The sequence below is a fragment of the Centropristis striata genome, chromosome 20 (genome assembly GCF_030273125.1).
Source record: "Centropristis striata isolate RG_2023a ecotype Rhode Island chromosome 20, C.striata_1.0, whole genome shotgun sequence".
Lineage (NCBI taxonomy): Eukaryota > Metazoa > Chordata > Actinopteri > Perciformes > Serranidae > Centropristis > Centropristis striata.
In genome coordinates this window covers 6,919,455-6,934,408 of record NC_081536.1, presented here as the reverse complement: position 1 = coordinate 6,934,408, position 14,954 = coordinate 6,919,455, and the positions used below count along the sequence as shown (strand labels likewise).

General features: G+C 39.3%; 1 protein-coding gene across 5 annotated transcripts in view; it reads right to left on the bottom strand.

Moving 5' to 3' along the window:
- The window catches only part of LOC131993192 (signal-induced proliferation-associated 1-like protein 2), a 97,579-nt gene that overhangs the window by 22,658 nt on the left and 59,967 nt on the right, over positions 1 to 14,954 (bottom strand). For all 5 annotated transcript variants that reach the window (XM_059358979.1, XM_059358975.1, XM_059358976.1 and 2 more), the window contains exons 10-11: positions 7,225 to 7,479; positions 1,179 to 1,325 (exon numbers count right to left, since the gene is read on the bottom strand). In XM_059358979.1, coding sequence (XP_059214962.1) covers positions 1,179 to 1,325; positions 7,225 to 7,479 — 402 coding nt within the window. The remainder of the gene's footprint in view (positions 1 to 1,178; positions 1,326 to 7,224; positions 7,480 to 14,954) is intronic.

Here is a 14,954-nt window from a genome sequence, read left to right as displayed (position 1 = left end):
AAATGGAGATCACCTGAGTGCAGCTGATGTGTGTCACATGATTTTAGTATAAAAAAACATCTATCTGAGAGCTCCAGTCTCTGGTTCATCACTATGCCTGCCACAATTACAACATGAAGACAAAAGAACACTCCTAGCAACTCAGAGAAAAGATCACTGAAAAGTATAAGTCAGGATATGGCTATAAAAAATGTCCATCTCACTTGACATCTCACAGAGTTCAGTTAAATCCATCATTAAGAAATGAAAGGATTATGTCACTTGTTTAAATCTGCCTAGAGCTGGCCGTCCTCACAAACTAGCCAAGAGTACATTCGATTTATCGCCCACCCCTCACTGATATGTCCTCTTAATGGGCAAAAAACACATGAAGTAGAAAAACTTTAATGACAGAAAGAGATTGTGCTGGCTACTTTAAGGTTGACAGAAGCTAAAAGGTCTCTGTCAGCCGAAGCCTCTTCCTTCTGCCCTCTTTATTTCACCCGAAGTTGTCTTTTCAATAGCTTTCTCCAAAATTACAGTGTAGTTTGCTAAAGTGGCACTTCAGCTGCAGTAGGTTATACTGAGGGACAAGAAAGAATTCTTTCTAATCACTTCCCATCATACTTAAGTGCTCATCCTTTAAAAAAAAATATATTCTGAGCAGAAGATGGAAGATGTGCTCAAAGTTACAACAACAAAAAAAGTACTTGGCCTGGATTTTAAATGGTTATAAGACTCAACGGCTTAATTTACAAAGTGGCCCTTTATGTTTGAGGTAGCCTTTATGTTCTTCTGAATGTAATCATGAAAGTAAAGCTCTGAGATGATTGAGTACTATAATAATGTATGTTAAATGAAGATAATTCTCATATGTGAAACTCATCATCATCCTCCATCATCTTCCCTAAGTTTGAGCTCTGAGTGTTAGACTGTGGCAGGCATAATTTCATTGTTTTGTTCGATCACTTCCTGCAGGGAAAAGAAAGGGGGGGAAAAAAGAGCAACGCCTGGCTAAAAGTGCACTGATGATTTGGTCATTTCATGTGGAAAAATTGCTGTCATTTTGCAAAATTGCATGTTCTCTGAAATAGTGCTGGCACTGATTGTGGCTGCATTCATTACTCAGAAAAGCCATATTCCTGGAGGGACTACTTTAAGGCTCTTTCAAAAGAAGTAACGCTGCTGTGGTCCCGTACCCATCATATCCAGGCTGCTGGGACCAGGTGCCGCTGCCACAGGGTCCTGGATCACTGGAGGAGGACTGGTTACTGGGGGAGCTGCGGTAGTGCTGGTCTCCCTTGTTACATGACGTGACCTGGGGGTTCTCCATGTCCTGCATTGTCCTGCAGAAAAGAAAGGAAAAGTGTAAAAAGCGCTGCTATGGAAGGTCAAAACCTGAGATTATTATGCATGATCAACTTTGGGTTGCAACTGATTGCTTAATCATTAATAAAATATCAGAAAATACTGAAAAAACATAATTTCGCAGATCTCAGGCTGACATCTTTTTATTGCTTCTTTTGTTCAATAGAGTCTAAAATCGCAGGACATTTGAATTTACAATGACGAAACAAAAAAAGAAGTAAATCTTTTTGATGATTGAATCTGCAAATGACCTGAAGGGACAGTTCACCTCAAAAGGTTTGCTTTCTCGAAAGTTACTCAAGATAATCCAAAGACTTTGTTGTTAGCAGTTTCATGTCAGAACTTTTTTCTCATAACTGAACTTCACTCGCCAACCATATCAATGCACCAAAGAAAAAATATCTACAAAAAGCTCAACTGAGCTAAAATTACAGCTCGGATGAGGAGGATATCATTAACAAGCATCTTGTCCATAATCCATTATCTCTGTGTCATCTGACCACAGTAGGCCTATATGAGGCCCTTTGTATTTTTTCTACATTATATATGTCATATACCACTTATATATTTAAATATATTTATCCATTGATGTTCATACTACTACATGAAACTACCTATTTAACCTATTTAACATGCTAAAATATATTTTTTCCAATGTACAGTATCTGTTCTTTCAGGAAACAAACAAACACAAAAATATGTATTAATGATAAATGCCAAATAGCAGAAATGTATGTATATAATGTATATAATGTATCTAGTATACGTCTTATTTTTATACTCTTTATTCTGTCTTCTACATCTGTGTCTGCATCTTGAGCTGCTGTGACAACTAAATCCCCCCACTGGAGGATAAATAAAGTCTTATCTTATCTTATAAGCAAGTGTAGTTTGGTGGACAGAAAATAGTTCCTACATGCTAGTTCCTGCTCACAACGCCCCAAAAATATATCGATAAATAACACTAGAGGTAAGAGAAAAAATATGTATTTTTGATTTGAGAGGACTGTCCCTTTAAAAGCTGAGTTGATAGTAAAAATAATTGCACATTCATTTTCAGTCAATCAAGTTATTGCTATACTAACAATTGTATTATTATATTTATCAGAACATATTCAAATTTGGAACAATTTCATACTCTCAGTGTCTAAATTATGACTCTCTAGAAGCTTATTATTGGGTGTCACTCCAGTGAATAGCACAGTGGATAATCTCTGAGAAAACGGGAGAGCTGTCAGAGAGAGAGAAGGTGTCTTGTTCTCCAAAGACAAACAGAAACAGAGATTAGTTATGGTAATACGGCTCGGAGAGTAATCCAGATGGCGCAGCCCTGCGTGTGTGTAAAGTACCAGACAGAAGTAGCTTGTGGATGTAAGAGGATGCTTGAGATTTCTGCCTTGAAACACAAACTTGACTCTCGCTCTTGAGCTATCGTTTCACATACATGAACATATTAGGATGCTTAGTGGTTTACCTAATGGGACTCTGGGCATTATCTCAGCTCAACCCAGCCAAAGTGTATTTCACTGTGTTGCATTGAGCCGTGACCTGACTTAATATCTTGAGACAAGAAGTTTCTCCGCTTTCTTTTCGCCTGGTCAGGAAGAAGTTTCGGACTACAGTCTAGAGTGAAAAATAAACACTGGATTCGAGTTATGTCTGCTGCCTTGAGGCCTTCCTTTTAACCGACACACCAAAGTAGGTTAAATGACCGGACGGAAATAAGACTGCAATAACATAAGCAGGATGGCTTTCACATTAAGTCCCCAGCCAGGTTTAGCTGCATTCTCTTTCATCTCTGTGTCTTTTTTCCAATGTGTTTGTTTATCTAATGAGTTGAGGATTGGGTCTGAATGAAGCTGATGTCCCAGATGAGGACGTGTGTGTTTTTTATCCCCTCTTCTACTTACTCTACAGAAATACGAAGGTACGATTCATAAAAATAATCCAGTAGAAGCTCGTAATTCAAGAGTCTCAATACAAACGTCCATTTAGAAGGTGACAAATTCTTTCCCTTTCTGCTTTCTCATCAGGTTTCCTTTGTCTAGACCTCCATGGGAAACTCACTAAACTGTCAGTAACTCAGTCGCGGGACACATCATTGAGCGCTTTGGCCGGATCGCTACATTTCCTCTCAGCCTGAAGTGTTAGTCTCCTCAGCCGGGCCCAGGCACTTTAGTGCGAAACAGCAGCAGCTGCTTTTTGTTCTCCTTCTCTTCCTCTCTTGACATAATGTAAAGTTCTGAGGGGAAATATTGAGGCTTTTTTTTTTCTCTCTCTCTGCGCTGCAATAACACTCGAGGCTACAGAGATTAACCGGTCTCAGTTGGCTGCATAGAAGGTGTCATATTTTACAGTGCCAAGTCTGGATTCAGCTACATGTGTGGATGGGACGATGCTTTATCTGAGCTATCAAAATTCATATGAGGCCTATAGATCAGTCGTTCCCAACCTTTTTTTTGTTAGATGTCCTCCCCCCATATCCCTGTGAGATAAACTCAAGTATCTTTTTACTGACAACACCTGTCTTGGTGCAAGCATGTCTTAATTTTAAACATCATGGCCTAGAGGTTAGAGAATCACGCTTGTAGGACAAAGCTTGCAATCAAACTCCCATGACTGACAGGTCAAAGGCTGAGGTGCCCTTGAGCAAGGTACCAAACCCAAACTGCTCCTAGCATGGTGTTTGTTCACTGGTGTGTAAAATGGCAGAGATTGAATTTCTCTGTAGTGGGTTTAACCCTTCTGTTATGTTGTGGGTCACATTGACCCATTTCAAAGTTTAAAAATCTAAAAAAAAAATTGTTAAAAGTATTTTTTCAGGATGAAAAGTCTTCTGCTTGGCTTAATAAGTGTAATCAACATATAAAATGGAAATGGTTCATTTCACATGCATTGCATGTTTATATTACATAGATACTGTTCAATGGTTAATCTAACCCTGAACAGAAGAAGTGACTTGGGTTAATTTATCAACTCACTCCATAAAAGACATTTTCATGTAAAACTATTGTATTTTATATGTTGGTCTTTCCAATGTACATAAAAAAGTTATAACATGCATTTTAAAAAAAAAGAAAAACGAGTTAATTATCCTCATTGAACCATGGTCTGTGAGAGGTAAAGAACACCATTGCACTAAATATTGATTGAAGTGGTTAGTAATGGAGTTAATACGGAAATATAAACAATGTTTATTGGGATTTTCTCGTTTCTGGCACTTTTGGATTATTAAACATGCCCTGGGTCAAACTGACCCATGAACATTATTGCTGTTCCTGAAAAACGAACATAAAATGAGGGTTAAAAAGGGAATATCTTAATCTGAACAAAATTAATTATGTTAATTATTAATGATAAAGTTGAACTGTCAGTACTGGAGTGGCATTTTTTTCAACCATTTGTCCATTAGTTAAAAAAGAGGACTTTTACCACTTTTTATGTGGGTGTCCAGTCAGTGTTGATGGTAAATTTAGTAGATTGAAGCAATACACTTCTCAGTGCATGCTATATTGACCAAGAAAGCTGAGTTTACAGCTGTAAAATGACCGTGAGGCGTGTGACTGTGACACAGCTGGAGACAATGAAAAGCTACAGAGTGCTATTTCTACCTGGGTAGCCAGGGGGCTCTGGACCCAGCTCAAAAACGTCTTTGTTCTCGTCGACATTGCAAAAATAAAAGTGCCGAGGGGTTCTGTGGACGAGGATATATTCTTTTTTCAAGATCCTGAAGATAAACTGGAAATGACAACAAAGACCAGAGGGGTCAATTTTTTCATTCTATGTGCCTGTTTTTTTGCTAGCGGGCAGTTGACATGGCAGAGAGTGACAGCGGGGGGAAAAACAGCGTGGAGATGCAGCATATTTTCACTTGTGCCTCAGTGAGCTGAGAGTTTAATGCGACCAAACCAGAATTGGTTTGTTGGAACAGTGGAATGAAGCGTGCTTTACGATGAGTTAACAAGGCAATTAAGCTCGTCTTAGTTTGGTGAAACAGAAAGGAATTTCTTTCTTTAGTTGACTACATTTTCCTTGAATTTCTCTCGGGATAAATAAAGAATCCATCCATCCATCCATCCATCCATCCATCCATCCATCCATCCATCCGCATTTAGTGGAAATGTACAATAAAGTGTGAGTATTTAAACTGATTATCCATTAATTTTCTCTTTATAGGGCTACCATATATCCATACATAGCTAAGTATTTGAGCTCTCCATAATTCAGGTAAATATTTAAACCATATACTTTAAGTTAAGTAATTTAGATATATATTTCAACAATTTTGCATTACCTTTAGCTATTTGGACAGTTTATCCATTAATGTTCCTATATATTTATATCCATTACTTTTAGTAAAATATTTCAATCTTTAATAAATTGCTAATAGCTTAATGTTAAGTTTTAAAATGTCTCTGCTTGCTTGCTAAACAATCTCAACACACATCATTCAAGTGCTCAGTGTGTGGGTTAAAAAAATGACAAAAAATCATAACAGAGTTCCTATTTTTACAAATAAGTCGAGCTGCTCTACAGTCTTTCCACGTATCCTCTGGCAACTGCAGCAGTAACCTCTCGGGTGCCACTGTTGGGAAACGCTACTATAGACAACTGATCTAACTGCTGAAAACCAGAAAAATGATCTATTATTCTATATGTTTGAATATTTTTCTGGAATATGTGACTGTATAATATCCCCCTCCTCTCTCTCTCTCCCTCCCTCCCTTCCTCCCTCTTCAGTCTATGACTCCTTCATCCCCCTCCTCTACTCCCACTCCCTCTGGGGTGCTACATATCGTGGTCCGGAGAAGAGCACTCTCTTTGTTTCTGCAGTAATTGGATGAGATGAGCTGAGCTGTGTCAGTGTCCCCATCACCTCCTCCTCAGCAGGGTGCAGGAAGAAGGAGGGAGCGGGGGAATAGGAGGGGTACGGGGAGAGAGAGAGAGAGAGAGAGAGAGAGAGAGAGGAGAGAGAGAGAGAATGAGAGAGAGAGGAGAGAGAGAGAGAGAGAGAGAGAGAATGAGAGTGCTCCTGCTGCCAGGGACTCTGATTAGGCAGAGAAGGCGGCCATTATCCCAGTATAGTCAGAGCAGGCAACACCAGGGGGGGTCGGTGTGACACACTGGAAAGGTTATCATGACTGTCGGGGTTTCATTAGAAAGAACAAATCACTGCTTTACTTGGCTCAATGGAGATGTCCAAAAGAGACACCGTCTAGGACAGGAACAAAGTCTGAGTGTGGTCCTGTCATCTAAAGGGAGATGAAAGCGAAAGCTCTGAATTCATTGGACTAAAATGCTCCGTTTATATGTATGCAAATAACGGAAGACAATAACAGCCCCTCAAAGTGTTACTGCGGCTCTTCTCTAAATGAGAAAAGGCTCAGAGTTCAAAGATTTTTATCTCAAAGGATTGGATCTTTTGAGCATCATCATGTTTGATCGCAAGCTTTGCTCTGCCTAGCTTTCCGAAAAACCTTGAGTAGAAAGCTTGACTTCCAAAAGTGTCTTAAAAGCTTTATTTTTGTTCATTTGTTTGGTTCAGTTTTTGCATTCACTTGCTTTTTTTTCACCACTGTGGATAATGTTTGTGTGACTTCATTTCAACATGATATTTTTATTTAATTATTACTTATTTTTTTTCTTTTGAGTTGGTATCTGTAAAAGGCTTATAAGACGGAGACAACAGAGATTGTTAGCTACTGCTTAAAATCTTCTTTATTCATAGCAATTGAACACATACTGCCCTTTAAATACTGTGTGCTTTTACAGACAGGTAATAGAAGTATTGCTTAAGATGTGTTCCTGCATCAATATAAAGCAGGGAAGAAAACTTTTTACCATGTCAATTTATAGTCTTTTATATTGCTGCTTTACCTGGACCCATCTGGCAGCTTCCTATCAAAGGAGGTGCTTCGTGGGATAGCTGCCTGGTGCTGCTGCAGGATCTGCTGGCACTGCAGGCGATCGGGGCCCTGCGTGGGCGAGCCTCGGGAAAGCTGTGGCCCTGCAGTTGTGGGCACCCGGTGCCAGGTGGTGTTTCTCCTGAAGGGTGTCTTGTACTCGCAGGGTGTACCCTCGCTGTCGACCTTGTACTCCACCATGGGTATGCGGTAGAGCTCGGAGCAGCCCCTGGAGAGAGAGAGAGAAGCAGGATGGGGAAGGAAACAAAGTCAGCAAAGATGTCCACAGTAACACTGAATTACATTGCAGGTTGCAATCCTTACAAGGGTGGCTTACATTCCAGCTAACCTCAGCAATATTATTTCATTTATTTTTACCTGTAAGCAGCTAACTTATAATCAACGGTGAGCTGTTGACTTTGTCAGTGTCACATTTGCTACTGCTGAGCAGGCACTGAGCTGTAGGTGTCTGAGCTTTTTCACCCACAACAGCTGCATGTTGCTACTGGAAGTGGGGTTGATGAGCTAATGCAAAAAGGCTCAGTGGAGCTGAGTGGAAGAGCAGAGTTGGGTGAAAAATTTCTGTGGATTTGTCACTATGATCAGTGGTGGAAAGTAACTAAATACATTTACTCAAGTACTGTACTTGAGTACCATTTTGAGGTACTTGTACTTTACTTGAGTATTTCCATTTTTATGTTACTTTATACTTCTACTCCACTAAATTTTGAAGCAAATATTGGACTTTTTACTAACTATATTAAGCTGACAGCTTTAGTTACTTTTCAGGTTAAGATTTAACATGAAAAACATGAAACATTTAAAGTGATGAGAATTTTTTTTAAATTAAACCTCATAACAGTATATTTAGTCGTTTAAATGAGCCCTACCTTGAGAAGATTCAAACACTGCTTACATAAATGCATCAATAATAATAATCCAATAATATATGTGGAATATATTAAACAATCTGAGTGGGTCCATTCTGCATGATAAGTACTTTTACTTTTGATACTTTCAGTACATTTTGATGCTGATACTTTTATACTTTTACTTCAATAAGTTTCGAATGCAGGACATTTTACTTGCAGTGGAGTAATTCTACAGCGTGGTATTAGTACTTTTACTTAAATAAAAGATCTGATTACTTCTTCCACCACTGACTATAAGTGATTACTTTTCACATTACACATATCTTTTCCATCAATGATATAAATACATTGATGATTGCAGAAACAGAAGTGTCTTTAGCTTCTATACTGTAACATTTTCCCAGTAAAATGAATATTTGTACAGTTACAAGAGGGATTTGATATCAGGCTTGATATGGAGCTGCAGAGGACTGTTAGCTCCACGAACATGCCGCCAGATGAATTTGACCTCAGCCACATTGTTCAGGGAATAACAACAACATTTTTGGGCGCTCATGTTTAAACACATTCTGTTACCTAATACAATCCACAAACGCTGTGCGGTTTTACTAATGGTGTGGCTAGCTAGTCTCCCAAAATCCTATTTGATTGAACTTTTGTTAACACTCCTGAGTGCAGGACTGAGTCAAATATTTGGAATTGCTTTTAGGAATAGAAAAAACAGGGATTTGATGTACAAATTCTTCAATACTGATTTAAAAAAATATTTTTTAATATACATATATTTGTCTTATAACAAAAGATCAATCAACAACGAGGCAGGGACACAGGATTAAAACTTAGAAAGGCCATATTACTAGGTCTTTATTCTGAAACATCCTGAGACTATTTTAAAGTAATAAATCACATTATGCCACACTTCAGCAGGGGTGCATATATCTATAATTACAATTCATTATTGAAGATGAAATAAATCATAAGAATAATAAGAATTTAATAGCTCAAATTTCAGTCATTATAAGTCATTATGATGATTCACATGGGGGGTAATCCACATTACAATGCTATAATGATTACTTTTAATGTAATAACATTATACTTTACGCTACATTACATGTTTTATTATGTTTTTTGCCCATTAAATGAAGGATTTAACAACATTTTGAGATTACATTACCAGATAGATACAAAAACCTCAATTGTTACAGTAATTTACTGTTACAGTACAACACAACTGACCCCATAAAAACTGGGGGGAGGAGAACCATTCATCCTTTACCATGACTACACTAAAACACACTAATACTGTCAGAAATATTTAGCCAGAGGCAGACATCTAAATATAGGGTGTCCGTGTGCAGGAATGTGTGTGCCAACAATAAATAGACACACACATAGACACACAGTTGCATGTGCACATCAGGGCCACATTGAAAACAGTGGAAAACACTTTGGCTATTTTAATAGAGGCGAAAATCTCAGCTTGCCACTTAATCAGATATAGGTCTCCCCTGAGCAGCTCTACACAGGAGGCTTTTCCTCCTTCCATCTCCATCCCATTACTGCTAACAACACTGAGGATCCCCGGGATGGACAAGGCCTGTGATGCCATTTCATGCAACATTAATCTTTGGGGCTGGGCAGAGGCTTGGTGTGTATGTTTGGAATGACGAGGGGTTTATAGGGTGGTGGGTCGGGGTTAAAAGGCGCGGATGCTCTGCTGGCTCTCCAAAAGCATCTCAAGCATGACCCTAATGATTACACTGCCCTCCCTCTCCAAAGTCCATTTTCCAGAATCCACTGGGGGATGGAAAGCTGTGTATACTTCGCTGTGGTCATACATGTACACATAGCGCAGCTTGAGGAGGGTGCGCTAGCTGATTGCAAAGGCTGCGGTAGAGGGGGCGAGTAATCCCTCTCAGAGAGACCTTTTCATCAAACTGGGCCATGGGTGGCTGGGCTGTTTACAGCTGGCCTCCCACTGGAGCTGTGGGTGTTATAAGATCTAACTGGAAGATCATCCTTTGCTTCCTCCCTCGTCCGACATTATGTTTCTCACATCTGGTCAATGTCACCAACAAGCTGACCTCATCCATGATGAAAGATGGTAATGGTGTACTCGACAGCGTCCCCAGTTTACATTACTTATTTATTGTATGTATGTAGCATGCATCACTGGTTTAAAATATGGGGCAGTGCGAGTAATTAAGGAACATCACAGGTTCAGAAGAATGAAGTTATGTTGTTGGGTGAAGCTAATGCATCAGAATGATTTTGTTCTGATTGAGGTACCCCCACAAATATATAACTCCATCCATTACATATAAGTGAATATTGTTATATTTATATCTGCATTAAAGTTGGTTTGGTCAGCAACTACCAGTAGCCTTCTTAAGTTAGTGCAGCTGAATGTTTCCAATATTTCTAGCTAACTACTTTAACTGTTTATCCATTAAAAGTACCTTTAGCTAACTATTTTAACAGTTTATGGATTCTTTTTATGTAACTACTTTAACTGTTTACCCATTACTTTAAGATAACTATTTAAACCATTTGTTAAATACTTTTAGTTAACTCTAATACTTTAGCCATTGCTTTTAGCAAGCTATTTGAACTGTTTATGAAGTACTTAAGATAAACTATTTAAACAATTTATCCAATACTTTAAGCTAACTTATACTTTAAGCTATTTCTTTTACTACTTATCCAATACTTAAGCCTATCTCCCTTACTTTAAGCCAATTATTTGAACTGTTTAGTATGTTTTTTTAAGCTAACTCATCTAGCTAACAATCTCAAGCTATCTGTTTGAAGTTCTTTGATCTCTTGCTAACTGGCTTTAACAAACTCTTACAAAACAGTTGACTTAATGTTAATATGTGGATATATCAAATTATAATTTCTATTTTTCAAAATAGTTGAGCTACTCTTAACTCTTTTCATATACTCGTTGGGGTAGAAACATCCGTGGCAAGTAATCACTGATTAAACAGACAAACGTTAATCGTTATCCTGCTTTTTCCTTCATTGTGAAACTGGAGGTCTGTTGATCACTTTTTGTTAATGTCACAAAAAGACTGCTAACAAGACTGTTAATTCTTGACTGTTGGTCAATTGTTTTTTCTAACAGGGCTGTTGACCCACTCATTACCTTGATTAACTGTGTGTGCGTGTGTGTGTGTGTGTGTGTGTGTGTGTGTTCATGTCGGGTTGCTACACATCATTACTCTCTGAAAAGGCTAAACCCAGCTAACAGCTTGTCAACAAGAAAGGTCTCATCCGTTGTCACTTGCTCTGTTTTTGCACCAGAATGAGCAGGAACTGACATGGTAGATTTTTCTTATGGACCTAATATTCTCCCTCAGTGCCTCTACAGGCTGAGCCGAAAGTGGAAATACCCATCACAGTGGCCTGATGTATGTGGAATGTGCTTCTTGTTTGTAATGTATAGGGGGACTCGTACTCGCTGTGTATAAATCATGGAGAAACAGCAGGAAACGGGTGTTTGGTCAACAGTTTAACCCGGGCTGGAGACTGGTGGATGAGGAGACACATCCAGACAGCCAAAGACAGCTGCTGAGAAATAATACAGGCTGTTTTCTTTCGCTCATACTTCCAGCTAAATGTGGGGGGCTATTAATTATACCACAATGGCCTTGTGTAGAAGGAGAACATCTACCACTTAAAACCAACATCCAGTCAACTAAAAACACAGCTACTGCATGTCTGACTTATAGGAGGAAATCATTTGACAACACAATTGCCACAACATGACGTGACACGACTAAAATAACACCATTGCTCATTTGAAATAGAAATAAAGAGTCAGTCGTAAGTAAACAATTGTCTCCTTCAGCCATTGGCTCTTAATGAATTACAATAGATCAGTGTGACAACAGGGCCTTAGACCTCAGTGAGAGAGCTGTCATTCCAATGACATGGCTATTGGCTGAGGGACGTGCTAATCCATTCCCACAGTGAGAGTCCATGTCGCAGCAAAGAGCCACAGAGGTTGTGACCTCCACCAGCCCTTTGCAGAACACTGTCAGGAGGTTCATTAAAGAAGGTGTGTGCAAAAGTGTATAGGATTGCAAAAAAAAACTAGAGAGAGAGAGGGAGGGGGGGAGTGCACTTTTCAATGATTTCTTTGCAAAGTGATCTAAAAGGAAAGAACGCCTCCTGTGAAGAATGTGCAGGGATTAAGCCGAGCAATTTGTGATGCAGGTTCTCTGAGTTTTGGTTCAGCGGTGCTCTCTTTCACAGGGTGTCGGCATGGGAAGTGAGAAATCCGGCTTAACTTCAGTCCAGATGAAAATCCATGATGACAAGTCTGATGACACTTCAAAGGAAAGGTCACAAGTGGCCATCTGAATGTCACAGGCAATACTCATTATCAGCAGGGGGCTGGTGCAGGTTGAACCCACTTAAATACAGGTTACACCCCCTTTTTAAACATAAATCTATGTCATTAAAATAAAAAATGTACACTTTGTTCTAATAAAAACACATAACAGACTGATACAGTGTTGTGTGTCTGTTACTGTTTGTAGTAATCATCCATTTTCAGTCCATATTGTACTGATCCTCTTGTTTACTCTTCCATCTCTGGTGACCATATACCAAAACATGCAATCACTGCCATGTTCTGTACATTGCATTTCTGTTTCAAAGAGCTAATCTTTTTCATCTTTTTCTCATTAGTTTGATCCAAGGCTAACATGTTGAACTTGTTTAAAGCTTTTTCTAGTGATGATGGAAAAGCCTCTGGTATTGCACTGGGCTAAAACCACATCCTTCCTCCAGTGTAAATAAATACAGTGCTAGGTACGGCTAATATTAGAGCCATAATCCACTGGCTACAGGCTGAGCGGGGTAAACCTGTTTAGGGCATAAACAGCTTTAGGAGGTTTGTTGCACAGTGGCTTCAATGTTCCCTATTTTTCTTGTTTTTAAAAAGTCATTCAACATAATCTAGCTTTAAGTGGATGACCCTATCAGTCCTCGCTGAATCTGGAGGAATCACAAAATAGAGAAATCATATTCTGACGGTTTAAAAACAGTAAAGAGGAAACGCACATCATCTAGCCGCAACATGGGCTTATGAAAACATTTTTCCTTGTCATGATAGCAGTGTGGAGCCAGCGTACATTGTCTGGAGGTCATGAGACTTTTGTCCATTGTTGTTAGACTAACCCCCATCTCTCTGGCCACAGGGGACTGACTGGGGGCCTTCGGGCCCCTGCTGAATTCCTTTCCTTTGAGATAATAGTGGAGAAACTGGAGTGCTTATTGTTGACTGCAACACTTTAGCAACTCAAAGACGCAGCAGCTAAAGGAGTTGAGGGCCCTCGAGATTCCTCACCTGACCTCTCACCTCTTTGATTTGTTGGAGCCTTGGGAGAAAATTCACAGGACCCGAGACGGAGCCTTTGGGTTCTCATGGGACGATGAAGAGAAACTGTGTTTTAATAAGAAGGGGAAATCTCCAAGTACTGCTCACAGCTCTGACCAGTATGGCCTCCTACTGTAATACCTACTAATCTGCCAGATGCATTTGACAGAACGCCATATATGGGTCAAGCTCAGTGAATTATGCATCATAACACCCATTACGGACATTGAGCATGATATAATGTGTTTCATAGCATGTGTATCTTTAAAACCACCTTCCGTTGGCTGTCTAAAGTACCTTTATGGGTTACGGTAATGTCAGTCTAACCAAGCCAGATGTCTTCTTCTGGCGCAAACACCGTGTCAAAAGCTTCTTGTACAGAATCCTCCATCCTGTAACTACAGCTCAAACACAGAGATGGACACACGTTTGCCGATGCAGAACCAGTTCTGGAAGACGTTTGTTTTGTCTGCTTTCTGCTTCCCTGAACTGCGATCATGATTGTATCATCATTTATCATCACAGCTCGTGGTAAGAGGATTAGACGTCGGTCCTGCCAGAGAGGCTGCTGTGTTGGATTCACAGACGTGGCGTACTCGCCCACCATCTGGGAGAGCAAATATGTTACCCCCTCTGTTGCCAGACCAGCACGAAAAGTTGAAACAAAGTTGAAACACGTACTTAGTATGTAATCTGTGACATAATGACACATATATACTGGTAGTTATTTAGGAAGAAGATTTCATACACTAACGAAGGTAACAGGATAACATATTTAAAATACTAAATATCTGAGTAAACCTATATATATACATATCTGTAATCTGATACAGTTTCAATTGCTGAGATTCTACAATTTCTGTCTTTAAGAACAGATTACTTGAAGGAGATTTATGTTTTCACTACGGTTTGTTTGTGGATTTGTTTGTCTGTCTGTCAACAGGATTAAAGAAAAACTACTGGCTGATTCACATTAAACTTGGTGAAAGGGTGGAGCATGGCCAAAGGAAGAACCAACTGAACAAGGGAGCAGATCCCAAACATGTGGCGAATACTCTTTGCATTTTTGTTAACATTACAATACAGGGCATGGCTGTGGCGCAGACCTGTGTTCTTCTATGAGTGCCCTTCTAATTTTTCTTAGTTTATTTGTTTGAAAATGTAATGAGGCATACATTTCCCATAAACAGATTTTTGTTAAAATGTGAAAACAGTGTGTGAGCACAGTGCACCTGTCACATGACGGTGACGAAGGAGACACAGCCAGGAAACTGTCAGAAATGTGTTTTTTGGCATGAAACAATACAAAAAACCCAGATGAAAAGTGGACAGTTATTCCAAAAATAATCAAAAGTGTTACTTAGTTTTAGCAATCTAATGGAATACGGTACAAATTACATTTAGAGCACATGTGACATGTTTTGGAAGTAACCCTCCCAA